At 29.5% G+C, this 18,693-nt stretch overlaps 1 protein-coding gene across 2 annotated transcripts; it reads right to left on the bottom strand.

The window, feature by feature from the left end:
• Positions 1-11,463: 11,463 nt before the first annotated feature.
• Positions 11,464-14,785, bottom strand: LOC115705090 (myb family transcription factor APL). Of its 2 annotated transcripts, none has more exons than XM_061108600.1 (5): positions 14,157-14,785; positions 13,966-14,042; positions 13,783-13,819; positions 13,512-13,632; positions 11,464-12,417 (listed from the first exon to the last, which is right to left on the bottom strand). In XM_061108600.1, exons 1-5 carry the CDS (start codon positions 14,506-14,508, stop codon positions 11,643-11,645), a joined length of 1,362 nt encoding a protein of 453 aa, XP_060964583.1. In that variant the 5' UTR covers positions 14,509-14,785; the 3' UTR covers positions 11,464-11,642. The 2 variants fall into 2 exon arrangements, with proteins under 2 accessions (XP_060964583.1, XP_030488187.2); XM_030632327.2 differs by having other exon boundaries at positions 13,512-13,623; positions 14,157-14,784.
• Between the last annotated feature and the right edge of the window lie 3,908 nt (positions 14,786-18,693).

Below are 18,693 nucleotides of genomic sequence, written 5' to 3' on the forward strand. Positions count from 1 at the left end.
AAAAGAAATGAAAATATAGAAATATGTCCAACAAAAACAAAAAGAAAGAAAACTTATGCCCCATAAAGCTTGATTAATGAGGACAGCTGCTTGGACATCTTTTGCTGAACCTCCTCCATGGCAGCAAGACGATTGGAGCAACAAGAGGAGCATTTAAGGGGGCTTGATCGGATTCCACCATTTTCCTTGGATGCCCTAGGTTCTTAGTTTTAGCATGAATTTCTGAAAGTAAGAATGAGAAACAAAGAACAAGAACACAAAGAAATAGGAATCGGGTAGCTAGGTTATGAAAATAAAAGACAAAGGAAGTTGGTTTATATAATCATGAGAGAGAGGATCAAAAGAGGAAACCAACTTAAAAAGAGAAACTACTAGCCCAAGAACACAAAAGGAAACCGCCCCACTATCTTGCAAAAAAAAAAAAAAAATTCTCCTTTCCTTTTCTTTAAAAAAAAAAATAAAGGGAAACTAGAATTACCAATAATATTTCCAAAAATAAGTCAATCTTTCAAGATTAAAGACACATTACTATATAAAAGATCAATCTTTAAATGGAAACATATCAAAATAAATCAAAGAAGAATAAATATTGATACTTACCAATTAATCACATAATTTCCTTAGCCCATGAATCAAGTCACCATGCCTTCCCCCCTTTTTTTTTATTTTTTTATTGTAAAGAAACCGAAAATAAAATGTGTACAATAAACATAAGAAATTCTAATCAACCAATTTAATCGAATATCATTAAAAATTGACAAAATAAAATACATGTTACGCTTTCAAAAGAAAATAACTAATTAGTATCTCAGGAACAAATCATACTTAATTGATGTTGAGGAAAAAGACATGCATGTTACTAAAAATTGTGAACTAGGATTTTCAATTTAATTTAGTAGAGAAGACTTACAAATTTGAACACACTTGTCAGACATAAGTGTGTGCAATGAAAATAGGATCATTGTCATTGGCAAGATTATTCATTTTTGCCTTTTTCAATTTGATCCCACAACTGGATGCTATCACACCATACTGAAGGTAGCCCTTTTCTATGGTAGTGCATCCTCATCATAGTTGCTAATTACAATGTTCCAGCTTACTCAAAAGATGGCTTTCACACCTTAGTATGGGTAGCTCTATTCCAGCAAGGGGCCTGACAAGTCTGAAACAAAAATTGCTCAACTCTGTATAAGTACATTTTTTTAATCCTAGACACAAGTAACATGAACCTTTTAACACAACATCACAAAGTATGAAACGAATGAGATCCTAACTAATTATAAACCAAAAGCATAAACATGATTTGTCAAATTAAAATGAAAGAAGATTAAATGCTAGAAAAGAAACACTTAACAATATTGTACAAAAATATGAACAAGAGAGATTTAGACAATGCAAACTCCCAAAGACTTTCTGAGGGAGTCAAAGCGACTTGAATCTAGGGCCTTGGTGAAAATATCAGCTAATTTTTTTCAGTATCAACATATTCTAATTGCAAAGATTTATTTTCAATAAGTTCCCTGATAAAGTGATGCCTTATATCAATGTGCTTTGTTCTAGAATGTTGAACAGGATTTTTAGAAATATTTACGGCACTAGTGTTATCACAAAAGATGGTTAAAACACCCAATTCAAATCCATAATCAATCAACATTTGTTGTAACCATAACAGTTGAGTACAACAACTCCCAGCAGCTATGTACTCAGCTTCGGCAGTGGACAAAGAAATGGAATTTTGTTTCTTGCTATGCCAAGATACTAGATTATTCCCAAGAAGGAAACAACCTCCACTTGTGCTCTTTCGATCATCAGCATTGCCTGCCCAATCTGCATCACTAAAACAAGCAAGATTAGAATTAGTATCTTTAGAGTACCAAATTCCATAATCAAGAGTACTATTAATATATCGAATAATCCTTTTTACAGCAGATACATGAGATTCCATAGGATTACTTTGATATCTAGCACAAACTCCCACATTGTAACAAATATCAGGACGACTAGCAGTTAAATACAAAATACTTCCAATCATGCTACGATAAAGTGTAGTTTCTACCTTTACTCCATTCTCATCTTTTGTCAATTTCAATGTGGTGCTCATTGGAGTACTTACCTGCTTAGCCGATTCAAGACCAAATTTCTTGACAAGGTTCTTAGCATACTTACTTTGAGATACAAATGTACCTCCTTCCATTTGTCTCACTTGAAGACCCAAAAATAAAGTAAGCTCACCAACCATGCTCATTTCAAATTCATTCTTCATTTGATCAACAAAAACCTGCACTTCATGGTTAGATGTAGAACCAAAAACTATATCATCAACATAAATTTGAGCAATGATAAAATCAGATTTTATATGCTTGATGAAAAGAGTTTTATCAACACTACCTCTTTGATAATCATGAGAAAGTAAAAATTGAGTCAACCTTTCATACCAAGCTCGTGGGGCTTGTTTCAGACCATACAAAGCTTTTTCAAGCTTGTACACATGGTCTGGAAATTGAGGATCTTCGAATCCTTTTGGTTGCTCAACATAAACTTCCTCACTTAAAATACCATTGAGAAAGACAGATTTTACATCCATTTGAAACAATTTAATATCCAAAATACAAGCAATACACAAAAGTAAACGAATTGATTCTAATCTAGCAACAGGAGCAAAAGTTTCATCAAAATCAATTCCTTCTACCTGTGTGTATCCTTGTGCCACCAATCTGGCCTTGTTTCTCACAATTGTACCGAACTCATCACTTTTATTTTTAAAAATCCACTTTGTTCCAATTATATTTATACCTTTTGGTCTTCGGACTAAAATCCAAACCTTGTTGCGAACAAATTGATTGAGTTCCTCTTGCATTGCATTGAGCCATTCCTCAAAGGTCATGGCTTCCTTCACATTTTTCGGTTCATATTGAGAAACAAAACAAAGAAAGCTGATCAGATTAACATACCTTCTGCGAGTTACCATGCTTTCTTCAGGATTTCCAAGAATGAGATCTTTTGGATGATTCAATTTGACTCTGGTGCTTGGTTCTTTCTGGATAGAATCAGATGATGTTTGGATGAGTCAAGATAGACGGTTCTAGTTCTCCAGTCTCAGTTGTAGTAGCAGATTCGTCATTTGTAGCATCAGAAATGTGTTCTGCTACATCAGGATCTGCTTTTGCTGCTTCTGGAGGAGCATCCATGAGACTATCTATCTTGGCTTCTGTGGAAAACTCTAAAAAATCTTTAAAATCATCAACAACCACATTAGCTGATTCCAAAACAGTTTGAGTTCTCATGTTATAAACACGATAAGCTCTACTATTTAAGGAATATCCAATAAAAATACCAACATCACTTTTAGCATCAAATTTACCAATATGCTCACGATCTCTATAAACATAACACACACATCCAAAAACATGAAAATGACTTACATTGGGGCGTTTACCTTTCCAGATTTCATAAGATATTTTTGAGGTACCTGGACGAATAAACACTCTGTTTATTATATAGCAAGCTGTGTTAATAGCTTCAGCCCATAAATACTTTGTCAACTTCTTGCTATTTAACATCATCCTTGCCATTTCCTACAATGTTCGATTCTTCCTCTCAACAACTCCATTTTGTTGAGGAGTTTTGGGAGCTGAAAACTCATGAGTTATACTTGTAGACTTACAAAAATCATCATACATAGAATTTTCAAACTCCTTACCATGATCTCCTCGAATTCGAACAATTTTCCCAATATTACAACCTTTCTCAACTCTTATTCTCAAACAAAGAGTTTTAAAGGCATCAAAAGTGTCAGACTTTTCTCTTAAGAAATCTACCCAAGTAAAACGAGAGAAATCATCAACACAAACAAAGATATATCGTTTACCATTCAAAATTTCAACTTGAATTGGACCCATAAGATCCATGTGAAGCAATTCCAATACTTTTGAGGTATTGATATCAGACACAGGTTTGTGAGTGATATTTAATTGCTTTCCAAGTTGACAAGGTTCACACTTACCAACACTTTCTTTACTAAGCTTGGGAAGACCTCGAACAATACCTGCATTTGACAATTTTTTCAGGTTTTTATAATTAATATGCCCAAGCTTGGCATGCCACAAATCTGTGGTGTTGTTGATAGCTGAATGACAAGTAAACACAGGGGTTAGAGTATAACAGTTATCATTGGATCGAAATCCTTGCAGGATACATTCATTATCATCATTAAGTACATAACAGTGATCACTGTCAAAAGAAACAGTATACCCTTGGTCACAAATTTGACTAATGCTAAGTAAATTAGCCCTTAGTCCTTCAACTAACATTACATTTTTCAGTCTAGGTAACCCTTCAAAATTTTGAGTTCCCATACCAACAACTTTTCCAGCTAAGCCATTACCAAAAGTGACTTCACCACATTGCATAGGCCGAATGTTAGTCAAAAAGTCCTTGTCACCTGTCATATGTCTAGAACAACCACTGTCAAAATACCACATTTGAGATGCAGCACTTTTATTAGAAAAACCAGCTAGACAATTTTTCTTCACCTATATTTGTTTCAAACCTTTATGTTTCTTTTGAGATTTTTCCAAATTACCAAAATAATTTGTTTTAAACAAATTTTTCAACGTGAAACATTTAGGTCTGATATGTCCTTTTCTACCACAAAAATGACAGGTGGGAACAAATATTTTTACCTGAGATCTTACTCTTTTCGAAAATCCTGGAGATTTTGCGACATCAGAAACAGCTTCTGCTACAACAGGCTGTGAAACTGTTGCAGCAGACTTCACATTTGTAGCCTCAGGAAGATTCGTTGGAACACTAGATTTTACAAACTTCGTGACTCCAGAACTTTCCATCCCATTTGATCCAATGCCCGCAAAACCTCTTTGACCTGCATTCTGAGCTTTTTCAAAAATAGAAGATCCATGGTTAAGTATTTGAACATTCTTCTTAAAATTTTCAAGTTCCTTCTTTAAGAGAGTAATTTTTTCATCTTTATCACAAAAATCTGTCTCATACTCTTTTATTTTTAGTTCACACATTTCAATTTGATGAGACAATTTTTTATTCAATTTATTCAACTCTCTATTTTCAGAAGCTACCTGAATCCATTTTTCATACATGACTTTGTATGATTCAGCAAGAGACTCTTCACAGATTTCAGACTCATCTGAATCTGATTCCTCTTGTTTGGTGGTATTATTCAAACATACCAATCTAGCTTTCACCTGTGAATCACACAACACATTAGTCATAACAGAAGTTAGGGAAACATTTTCAGAATTATCTTCATCACTTTCGGTTTCATCATCACTTTAAGTGACATTGAAACTTTTCTTATTCTTTTTCAAAATGTTTGCACACTCAGATTGAATATGCCCAAAACCTTCACATTCCCTGCACTGAATTCCCTTTTCGTTAGAGATAGATGGTTTAATAAAAGTATTACCTTTTGAAACTTTCGAAATATTCTTTTTATTTCCCATCTTTTTCATATATTTCTGAAAATTCTTTGTTGATAAAGCAATCTCATCATCACATTCACTATCAGAATTTTCATTATCGGCAACTTTCAAAGCAATACTTTTACCTTTATCAGCAATGGATTTGGGTTTGTCCTTTTGTTTAATCTGTTGATTTAATTCAAAAGTACGTAAGGAAACAATCAATTCTTCCACCTTCATTGTGCTAAAATCTTTAGCTTCCTCCATTGCCAAAAGTTTAGTATCGAACCTCTCTGGAAGAACTCTAACAATTTTTCTCACAAGAACAGAATCATCAAGTTTTTCACCGAGAGCAAAGTATTCATTAGCAATATCAGATAATTTTTCATAGAATTCAGTTAAGGTTTCATTATCCGACATTCTAAGCTCATCAAATTTAGTTTGAAGCATGATAAATCTAGAGCGCTTTACATCAAAAGTTCCCTCAAACTGAGTTTGAAGGATCTCCCAAGCTTCCTTAGTAGAAACACAAGATGATATAAGTTTAATGTAACCTTCACCTACACCGTTAAAACTAGCATGCAAGGCTTTGCTATTGTAGGCAAAAAGTTTATCATCTTCAATAGACCATTCCTGTTCAGATTTTATAGTAGTATTACCTGAAGAATCTGCCTCAACTGGAAGAGACCAGCCTGATAGAACCATTCTCCAAGCTTTCTCATCTTGAGATTTGATGAAAGCCCTCATTCTAACTTTCCAATAAGGATAGTTAGAGTCATTAAGCAACGGTGGTCTAGAAATAGAACTTCCTTCTGCAAAAAATGACATTTTAACACAAAAATGTTATAGGACCACACTAAGAGTTTAGTGTCCCGCTCTGATACCAATTGAAAAACCGTGTTTTTGCAAATGTCAATCATATATAAGAAAATATAAAACAGTATGCGTCTGCAGAAGCAGAAAGTAATTCTGCTACAACAAAACAGAACAGGCAGAATATAAAATATTTGCAGAAAAATAAATAACTTGACACAAGAGATTTATACATGGTATCAGTGCTCTCACGAACACTCCTAGTCCACGGGGCCACGCCCAGAGAATGAAATCAATTAATAAAGTATCAAAATTACAAACACAATTGACTTAAACAAGTTTAGACTCCCTCTAAAGTATTGCCGCAATCCTTTGTAATCCACTTTATGAATCTGACTTCTTGAAACACCTTCAAGCCCGAACTCCCTTCGTCTTTGAAGTGTGAGTGCTTACTTCCTCCCGAAGTAAGGCTTCAACAAGTCTTCTCCCGAAGACCAAGTGCTTACTTCCTCCCGAAGTAAGGCTTTATCAAGTCTTCTCCCGAAGACCAATCTCTTGTTCAGTCAAGTAGTTCTTCACAACCTCTAGGACAGAGTAAGAACAGAAATAAACAACTAGAACCTAGATGAACAACTAGGCTTTCACAAAACAAAGAAAAACTCTCTTCTCTAAAAAAGATAAGTGCAAAAAATGATTAATGGAAGAGCTAATTCGAATGGCTGCTCTCTAGGCTCTATTTATAGAACATAGAAACCTTAGAGACAGTCACAAGATCGAATCTACAGTTGTACAAAAACTTTCCTAAGAAAACACGATCTGCAGCATCAGATACGGATGCTGACGCACAGATCAGACCAGAAACGGGAAACTTGCTATAATCGGGTCTGATCCTCTATCAAAGCTTGATTCCTGCCAAAAACAGATTAGATATTCTTATTATATCAAGATACAATCGAAATCAATGAGGAAAAGGCAATAATCAAAGTTTCCCTGAAAAAGACAACTTTCCAAAAGAGAATTGCTTCTCTTTTAAGAAGTTTCCAAACAAAGGAAAGTTCAGCTGAAAAGTGCAACTTTCCTAACAAGGAAAAGAGCAACTACAAACCGAATAAACAAGGTAAGAAATCGGTTATGAATGCAAAAGAATCTTACCATAAAAGAAAAAATATTTTGTCAACTAACTTGCCAAAAAAGGACTTTACAACATCATATAAAAGGTCCTAGTAATTTGTAAAAATGAATATATTTTAAGATTTTTTTGAAAAAAAACTAAAGATGAAATATATATATATATATATATATGAACATATAAGTATATTAAATTCGTAATATTGGTATATCTATTCTATATAAAATGTGGCTATATAACAGAATTCTTGGTTTATGAGAAATTATTGGGTGACTTTTTTTTAAAATAAAAAAAATTATTAGATATTGCCACGTAAAGGGTCAACGTCATGTAGTTAGTTAAACCTAAATGTAATTAATGCAACTAAAGTGTTGCAATTAATAATAAATTTGTTCATATTATTTATTTTTTTATTAAAAATTATTCTCAAATTTTGATATTTAGAATTAGTTAAATTTTAAATATTATTTTAAATTAAATTTGAATGTTTTGATAGTTTAACCAGATGAGCATTTTCATTAATTGCGAAGATAAATTTAGGACGAATAATAATTTTTTTAATTACTATTACAATGTAATTTTTATTTTTATTTTTATTTAAATCACTATTTTGCTTTCAAATTTCAATGATTATCATGTTGGGTTTTGTGCCCTAAATAAAACCCATTTCAATATAATTAGATTTACTTATTAATAAAGATCAGAAATAACATTTTATGTTGCATGGTTCACATGATTTATTTCATGATTATATATATAATGTATGAATTCTATTTAAGTCTAGAACATTTGAATTTGTTAATGATTATAGTATTGTCAGCACAGTGAAATATAATCTTAATTATATGTTCGAAAGCTTATTCCCTGATTTGTCAGTTCACTGGATTTAGACTGACATGATAATCAGCGATAGGTATTCTTACACCTTAGATAAGTGTTATGTCCTTTCCAGGGCATTGGCAAAGTTTACCAGTATCGGATGTATAGAGTATACATTGGAAGGGACCGATATTGAACTTTGATTAGATATGTTAAAATTTACCGTAATATCTATTCAATTCAATATCACCCGTTGATCCTAGATCAAATGATCTTAATCCTGATATGGTTAGATTCGATCTCAAGAGTATTATACATGTTCTTTGATTTGTTAGTTAAGCCTACTTTTGGGTCAGGGTGATATGTACATTTTGGGAACATGATAGTATAATTGAGTGGGAGCGCTAACATAAATATGGAGTCTATAACTTCTATAGGAATTTAGAAGTGAAACGATGATATCCTTCGAGCTTAGCTAAACAGAGATAAATGGTGGAGATCTCATTTCACTTCGCTGAAATATCATTTATACAGAGCTAAGTGTTTTAAGGATAAAATACATTTAAGGTGTAACGGTAACTTAGTGTCTATTCAATGTAGATCATTTATTAGAGGGTCATTGATCAAATTAGGATGATAACAATGGATAACTAATAGCGTATCTATATCGTGGAACATATAGAGCGTTCTATATGGCTGAGAGTGCAATTCCAAGTTCTAAGTGTGGATTCAATAAGGAATTAATAAGTTAGGGAATTTACTTGGTAAATTCGGTTCGACTTATTGGAAGCTCGGAAATATAGGCCCATGGTCCCCATACTAGTTGAGACCATACTGCTTGTAAGACTCAGTTAATTGATTTTGATTAATCAATTATAATTCTAAAGTTAGGCTATGTCTACTTTATGAATTTTCACTAAGCAAGGGCGAAATTGTAAAGAAAAGAGATTCTAGGTTTATTTATTAATTAAGAGACTTTATATGTCTAAATTAATAAATATATTAAATGACAATATTATTTAATAACTAATTTTTTAGTTATTTAATAATTAGAATTGGCATTTAAATGGTTAAATTGGAAAATCGGCATTTTTGAGAAAATGGGAATGAAAAATAACAAAATGGGAAAGTTGCAAAGTGAGGCCAAATTTCCTTATATGGCCGCCCACTATGCAAAGGGTTTACCATTTATTTTTCCATTATTTTAATGTCATACAATTCTAACCTAAACCTAGATGGCATTCTATAAATAGAAAGTATTGGCTTCAGGAAACTCATGACTTTGCATATTGTTCCTTTCAGAAAAAGCCATGTGCCACCCTCTCTCTCTTTTCCTCTCTTCAATTTCGAATTTCCTTGAGTGATAGAGTAGTGCCCACACACATCAAGTGGTATCTCAATCATAGTGTGTAAGACTGTAGGAGAATCCAAACAACAAGAAGGAGAATCAGCATCAAAGGAAGGAGAGAAAGAGATCCAGATTCAGATCTTGATTATGCTCTGCTACAAAAAGGAATCAAGGGCTAGAGATCTGAATGGAATGAGTCATTATATTCCGCTGCACCCAATGTAAGGTTTCCTAAACTTTATATGTGTTTATTTGATTGTTTTAGAATTCATGTTAGGATGTTAATGAAACATACATGGTAGTAAATCTAGATCCTGGTAAAATATTTTCAACATATCACTACATTGAATATTATTAATTTTAAAATTATGATATTAAAAAAAATTAAAAACTAAAATAAAATTAACATACGTGACTTGGCACGTAACATCAATCTAGTATGTATATAAGTCTGTTTAAAATTAATTAATATCCTTAAAGAAATTTAATAGTGTAAATATAAATAATTATATATACTGATATAACTATAGATAACGATATATTAGGAGAAGTTAATTAATAAAAGACTTTTTGATATTCTTGAAAAGGGAAAAGTTAGCAATTAATGAGGTGGCTGTAATTTATTGGTGGAACAGGGTAGAGACAGCATATTAGGGACAGGTGATTTGTTTCCATCTTATTTAAGGATAGGAAATAAAATTTCCCTTTCTAAATTAGATTTTTAGCCTAGCTAATAAGATCGTTGCAAAATGTGGTATCGTTAATTAGAGACGCAGAGGAACTGGAAACCAATATCAATATTTGAGAAAATCTACAGTCTCCATTACTCTTACTAGCTAGGCTTCTATCTAGGTATAGCTAGAGCTAACATCAATTAATTTGCTTCTCAAGAATTTTTGTCTTAGATATGGAAATATATATAATATAAGGTTTGAAATTATATTATATATATATATGCCCTGGTACAGTTACATATTTAATATATATATATATATATATAATATTTGATCAGGACAAGATTTCACTTTTCAAAAAGTTCTCTCAAAGTTAGTTTTGTCATTGCCTGTGGGTTAAATGAAACTGGAATGTCTATTAGAGCTTCGAGAAGAAACTGTACATCTCGTGTGCTCGAAAATTAGCTAGCTTACTTCGATTCATTTATACACGTACATATATATGTACCCCCCAAAAGAAAAACACTCTATTCATTAAATGAATATATAATATATAGCATCTTTGTCCTTGATTGAGATCATGTAATTCGAGCTCGGGATAAACTTAATTATTAAAACACAAGAAAATAATGGAGAAATTATCTCTAGGGTACTCTCTAGCCACACAGTTATTAATATATATATTTATATACATAGATTAATTTACATAAAACAAAACTTTGCAATCTTTTATTTATTTATTTCATTCTGATGAGAACACTGAATAATCCAAGTATTGACTGGATCGGAATAAATGACCAAAACTGTAATGGAAACTCTTATATATATATATATATATATATGTATATATACTTCCTTTCTTCTCTATATATATGTGTGTGTTTTTGAAAAAAAATAAAAAACAATAATTTTTGGTATATATTATCAGAATAATTTGTAAGAGAAACAACTTTTTTTCTCCTAAAATAATTTTGTACTCTTCGAACATTTTTGTGTGGCAAAAAATACTCCAAATTATTGCAATCATTACAAAAGTGTCCCTTTTGGTACATTTATATTTTTAAGCAAATGACAGTTCATGCAAAAAATACACATATATGCAGATAGTGGTCTGTTGATAAATTTTAAAAATATTTATTTTATATTTATACTATTAACCGATAGATATGCATGTTCCTCGGTTTTCATCATTTGAAAGGCATATATATCATATAATATATATCATCGAGCATACAAAAACAAATATTGAAAACAGTGAAAATAAGGATGACTGTTATACCTTGTAATTTAGCTATATAGAGTAGATGGATGTTACACATTCAAGATGACAAATAATATATATATAATGATGATCAAATAATGATCTATATTAACCCCATATACTGGAAACAAGTACCTCAAGATCTCACTCAGAATTGTCTCATTCATAAAGTCAGATCAAGAGTACTCGTTCCCATTAACCTCCTATTATTCATTATTAATCCACTACCACTACCACTACCATTACCAGTACTACTGCTACTTCTAATAACATGACCACCTCCATTAATATTATTCAACTTGGTAAGCTTTGAGGACGAAGATGGGGACAAAGAAAGGCCCAAACTAGTGCTTGTATCTATTTCTTGATCCATTTCTAACAATCCACCCCCAATTCTCTCTTTATTATTATTAGTACTATTATTTGGTGTCAATTTCAAAGACAAGTCCAAATCCAACTCATCATGACCATATTGATCAGAATCCAATGCCTTTCTTTTCAGAATATTATCACCTTCTTGCTTTGACGACTGATGAGATTTCTTTGGCACGATATTATTATGATTGTGATGATGATCTTCCATTGATGATGTGGTGTGACCGAATCGGGTTGATGATGATGATCTCGGCCATGATGATCTTTGAAGCGATTCGTTTTGATGATGACCTTGCTGCATTGATCTCCAACTAGCACTATTATTCAAAGATGAAAAATTATTACTCGTAATAAGCAGTGTATTATTACTATGATTATTATTTCTGAGTAATAATCTCTCTGCAACGTAATTGAATCCTTGAACTGATCCATGTACTGATGACGATGATGATGATGATCTGTTGTTGGCACTGTCAAGAGCAGCCCTAACTGAGTTATTATTATTATAAATCTGGTGGTCACGGCCTGATGATGATCTCCATGAAGAATCACCATATGAGGATCTACATTTTATTAATTTGAAAGAGAAGGAAAAAAAACACCTAATTAATATATATATATACACATACTATATGGGTGACTATTCAATGGTTACATTTTTATTGTAACTATATGGTTACAATTTTTTTTAACCTGTAATAGCAGGTTACTAATAGGTAGACTTTCCTTTTTTAGATTTAATTAATTATAATTAACTATTTTCTTAAAATAATTAATTAAATAGACATTACTTTTTTAGAATTATTTAATTATAATTAACTATTTTCTTAATTAATTAAATATTTAACAAGACCTCTTTTAGTAATTAATATTTATATTTAAATCCTTACTTGAATTATTTTAATAATTAAGCCATTTAATTATAATATTTACAAAAAAAATTATTTTTTTTACAAAAATTAAACTTCTTTTGACACAAATTAAAATTCTCTTCTTATAATAAATTTTCAAATAATTAACTATTTTTAAATGATATTTAATTATTTTGTTACAATTATATGAACTAAGTATGATCGAGGCCTCAAGCTAATCAATCGATAACAAGTGCAGCCATTTTTTTTAAAAAAAAATCCTTCAACTTATTTCATTTTTTACTTTTTAAATATTTAAATAAAAAAATTAAATAATTATGTGTAATAATTTAAAATTAAGATTACAAGTATAATAAAATTTAAATTATGAAATTATATGTGTATAATTTTAAATTATAAAAAACTTTGCTATAAAATTTTAAATAATTTAAGTATAAAAAAATAAATTGCTAAAAGATCCTTATATAGTAATAAATTGTAAAAAATTAATTAATAATTATAATTAATTTAATTTTAAAATATAATTAATCTTAATTAAAGTTTTATAAGGAAATAAATGATTAGGTTACTTTCAGGTTACAAGTTATTTTTTATTTATTTTTATTTAATTTCCAAATTAATCACAACCATTAAATAGTAATCCAATGGCTTAAAAAAATGTAACCATGATGGTTACAATAAAAATATAACCATTGAAACCTCTTCCCATACTATATATAGAATTAGACTATATTGGAGAGAAAACTGATTATTATGGAGTCAATTATATATATTAATTATATTACCTGATTAAACTTGAATTAGGCCATTGATTGAAACTTTGTAGCATTGGGAGTTGGCTGAGGTTGTAAATGTGGTGATGATGTTCTCTTCCTGCTTCCAAGAAAAATCCTTGTTCTGAAAGAACTGTGTATTAGTCATAACAGAAAAAAGAAAATATATAAGTAAAATCAATGTATTTATATACAAATTAATACATGTATATAGATCGGATAAGCTAGGTATTGTTAGGCTCTAAATTATTTAATGCTATATATATAAACTGTATATATATACCTTGATTTGGGTCTTCTATCTTCTTGCTTCTATACATCTACAAAAATACGAAGCCAAAAAATAAAGAAATAATTAATATATATGAATACGAGCCCTGAATCTTACACACACATATATATATGATCATATAGAGTGAAAAAACTATATGGCCGAAATCTTAAATCAAATAATAATAATAATTACTTGAAGATGACTCTTGACATGAGCTATGCTAAGGCCCTTTATGTTCATCAATTGAAGAACCAGCTTTGGTGTAGCTCCTGCTCCAACAAAACATATTATTAATTCAGCCATTTATGTATAAAAAAGTAGTACTGCTATGTCTAGGGTTAATTAATTGGATCGTTTATATATGTATATATATGTTTACTTACTATCTTGTCCTCCTAATCTTTCAACTGCTCGAACAAAGCAAAGATGCAGATCGGGAGTCCAGCGAAGCCTTGGAGTCTTGGAACGAACATATTGCCTTACAGATCCACCAGAAGTAGCTCCCTGCTGCTTCTTCGATCCATTTTCTTCAACTGTGCTATTGCTCGAGCTCTGCTCATTCTTCCTATCTTCATTATCTTCATCTTCGTCTTCGTCTTCGTCTTCTTCTTCTTCTTCATCAATATGCTCCAGAGTATTGTAGTCCTGATTATTGTTTGTCTTTGAAACCTGAGAAGAACCTGCATCGTGGTCATCACTAGTAGTAGTACTTGATCTCATCATCTCGGCCGCCATGATCGCGTATCTATATATAGATCTCTTTTGTGATCAATCTGTTAGGCCTGACTTAATGTTGATGAGGATGATCATGAGCAAACGATCATGATGAGACTTTAGTGTCATATTTTTGTGTTGAGAGAGAGAGAATGAGTTTTTCTTATGTCTTCGTCTCCTCTTACCTCACCCAGAATAGATGGTGATCATGAAGAACAATTCTCTTTAAAAAATATTATACTAGTCTCTTTCTCTCTCACTCTCTCTCTCAAATTTTTTTACTTGTTATATATATAAATATATATGTATACAATTCTTTATTATTTATACTATGACCCATGTTGGTATATATGTATATTATATAAATGGAGAAAAATAATAAATTAAATTAAAATCTATGTAGTTGAAATTACATGTGTTTTTTTTTTTCATAATAACTGAGACACATACACAATTAACACTTGCTAAAATATCATCCTCTTGTTAATTAAATAAATACTATATTTGTTATTGAAATCTAAAAAAAAATTGCTAAATTAATATATAATCATCATATTAGAGTCATTTTTCTAGTGATAATTAAACTAAAACACATTTCTTTCTTCTGATCATAAATTAAGAGGTAAATGTATAAGCACATTACAGGAAAATTCATGTATTTGACACGTTTTTTAGACACAAATTTATACACTATTTTCAATCCATCAAATCAAATATAATCTAAAAGTCATAATTATAGCAGCTAGCTTGCAGTAACAAAGTAGAATAATATAATTAGTAAAAACATTAATTAAAGTTATATTTAGAAAATTTAAAATCTTCCAAATATAACTGAAGTTGTCATCTTGATCGAGAGTATCAACCTTAAAAACCTGAAACAATTCTCAGAATATTAGCCATATTAGTGGCTCTTTCGATTTCTTATTTTGATGTTATTACATGCTTCAATATTTTCTTCCCTTTTTCTATTAATTAAGGACCAAATTTTTATCTATCTACATTTGAAAGAAATGTCAGCAGAGAAACAGGAGAGAAGCTTATATGAATATTTATTCATTAAAATATCACTATATAAAATAAAAAAAAAATTATATAAAGTTTATGAATTGTTCTATAGGTACGTAGTGTTTGTCTTTTAGTAAGGTGTGGCTTGTAAGAATGTTTGAACATCAAGTCATTATATACAAAATAGAAATTAAGTATTGCAGCAACCCATTTCATTTTCACAAAAATAAAAAAATAAATGAAAAAATGAGAGAGAGAGAGAGAGAGAGAGAGAGAGAGAGAGAGAGAGAAATAAAAAGAGAGAAATCTCTTTTTGACCAATTAGAGAATTAATCTTATGAGTTTTAATGTGGGCAAAATTAATATACACCAAAATACCTCTGATTTTTAGAGAAAAAATTATTATAGAGAAGAAAAAAGATATAAAGGTTTCTGCCAAAGAAAAAAAAAGATAGAAGTTTTATGAATAGTTTTATTTTTTTAGTTGTTTGATTGAATCTTCCCAAATAGGATAAATGATATGATGGTAATAGTAACAATGATCAGATTGGGGGAGATTGGGGGAGGGCATTAAGATTTTTTTTTTTTTTTTTTTTTTTTTGTATGATGCATGGTTGTAAGATTTTTTATAATTATGATTTATTTTTATAGCTGTTTTTATCATCGCCTTCGGATGATCATGTTTGATCCCATAGAATAAACTAGTGTATAAATTTGTGTAAAATTTTGTGTCTAAGGAACATGTCCCTATATATATAAATAATAAAAAATGCTAAGAGATATTTAAATGTCAAGCATCACAAGAAGTGAAATATTATTAGTGCATTTTAATATCTTATATATTTTAATGTAATAAATAATATGAAAAACCGCTAGCCAAATTATAGAGTGTGTCACATTATGTAGTATTAAATTTTTTAAAATACCTAATAACAATGTTGATAAATAATCTTCAACTCATAGAAAAGTACTTATATAAATAATAGTCACCTAGAGGAAATTGGCAGAAAAATAAAATATTATTGTTTAATTTAATTATGAAGAATTAATGACTAAGCAACATTTTATAATTAGTTGCTTAAAAAAAAATTATATTATTTATTAAATTAAAATATGTCGATATTTTAAACATTTCTCATAACAACATTTCTCATAATTTTGATGTGAAACCTAAAAGAATAATAGTTCATTTTTAGAGTAGCTACAAAAAGTTAATATGTTAAAGAATCTTCGTAGTTATAATTAAATAACTGCAGGGACAAAGTAGTCAACTTCGACGAATCAAGAATCTTGTGCCTCTTTAAATAAAAAGGGTTTATTAGTTCGTCTGCTCGTGACTTGTGAATTGGTAAAGACATGTTACATATGAATAAATTACACAGAGCATCACAAAAAGATAAAATATATAAATTATATATATGCATAGTCCCTAATTTAAGTAGGATCAAGATCACCATTTTTTTTTTTTTGTTTGGTATTGCTGGCCCGTCACTCACAACAATATTAAACTTAATTAATTATCATATAATATTTTATCAAAAAAAATAATGCCAATACTGTTCATTTGTCAAGAATCACGGTTGTCCCCATATAGGGACTCTTGTCCTCTCTCTTATTTAAGTCAACTAATTTAGATTACCCAAGGGCTAGCTTGGGTTGGTGTGTGCCTTGTAGTTTCTAACTTTCTATATATAAATAAGTATGTATATTAATATATATATATATGGGTGACTATTCAATGGTTACATTTTTATTGTAACTATATGGTTACAATTTTTTTTAACCTGTAATAGCAGGTTACTAATAGGTAGACTTTCCTTTTTTAGATTTAATTAATTATAATTAACTATTTTCTTAAAATAATTAATTAAATAGACATTACTTTTTTAGAATTATTTAATTATAATTAACTATTTTCTTAATTAATTAAATATTTAACAAGACCTCTTTTAGTAATTAATATTTATATTTAAATCCTTACTTGAATTATTTTAATAATTAAGCCATTTAATTATAATATTTACAAAAAAAATTATTTTTTTTACAAAAATTAAACTTCTTTTGACACAAATTAAAATTCTCTTCTTATAATAAATTTTCAAATAATTAACTATTTTTAAATGATATTTAATTATTTTGTTACAATTATATGAACTAAGTATGATCGAGGCCTCAAGCTAATCAATCGATAACAAGTGCAGCCATTTTTTTTAAAAAAAAATCCTTCAACTTATTTCATTTTTTACTTTTTAAATATTTAAATAAAAAAATTAAATAATTATGTGTAATAATTTAAAATTAAGATTACAAGTATAATAAAATTTAAATTATGAAATTATATGTGTATAATTTTAAATTATAAAAAACTTTGCTATAAAATTTTAAATAATTTAAGTATAAAAAAATAAATTGCTAAAAGATCCTTATATAGTAATAAATTGTAAAAAATTAATTAATAATTATAATTAATTTAATTTTAAAATATAATTAATCTTAATTAAAGTTTTATAAGGAAATAAATGATTAGGTTACTTTCAGGTTACAAGTTATTTTTTATTTATTTTTATTTAATTTCCAAATTAATCACAACCATTAAATAGTAATCCAATGGCTTAAAAAAATGTAACCATGATGGTTACAATAAAAATATAACCATTGAAACCTCTTCCATATATATATATATAATTATTTCATTTAAAATGTATATATTTATTTATTTATATTGAATCTAACACTTTCATATAATTTAAATATATGGTTTGTGTGTTAATTGATCATGACTACTAATGTCATGCCGTTGAAAATATATATATGCGCTCTAACTGCTACCTATATAGAATTTGACCATGAAAAACCCACTCACATAGGAAGAAAGAATGTTAGAGACAAAATTATGGAATATGTTATTACTAGCTATAGAGTATTTGAAAATAAATATATGATTTATTCTCTCTTTTCTTTTTCTTTTTTTTTTTGTGATAAATCACACCAGACATATATATGATTCATTCTTAGTTTATACATTTAGCAGATAAAAAAAACAGTTAATATTAAGTTTGGAAAATAATTAATTAGCTTCTCTATAGCTGATCTCTGCTTAATATATTCTTGTGTGTTTCGGTGGCAGTATAAATACTTCACACATGGTCTACTCAAATATTCCCTTGGTGTTGTTGATATATATTGACGAAAGTATTTTGA

This window comes from Cannabis sativa, chromosome 1, assembly GCF_029168945.1.
Source record: "Cannabis sativa cultivar Pink pepper isolate KNU-18-1 chromosome 1, ASM2916894v1, whole genome shotgun sequence".
Taxonomy (NCBI): domain Eukaryota; kingdom Viridiplantae; phylum Streptophyta; class Magnoliopsida; order Rosales; family Cannabaceae; genus Cannabis; species Cannabis sativa.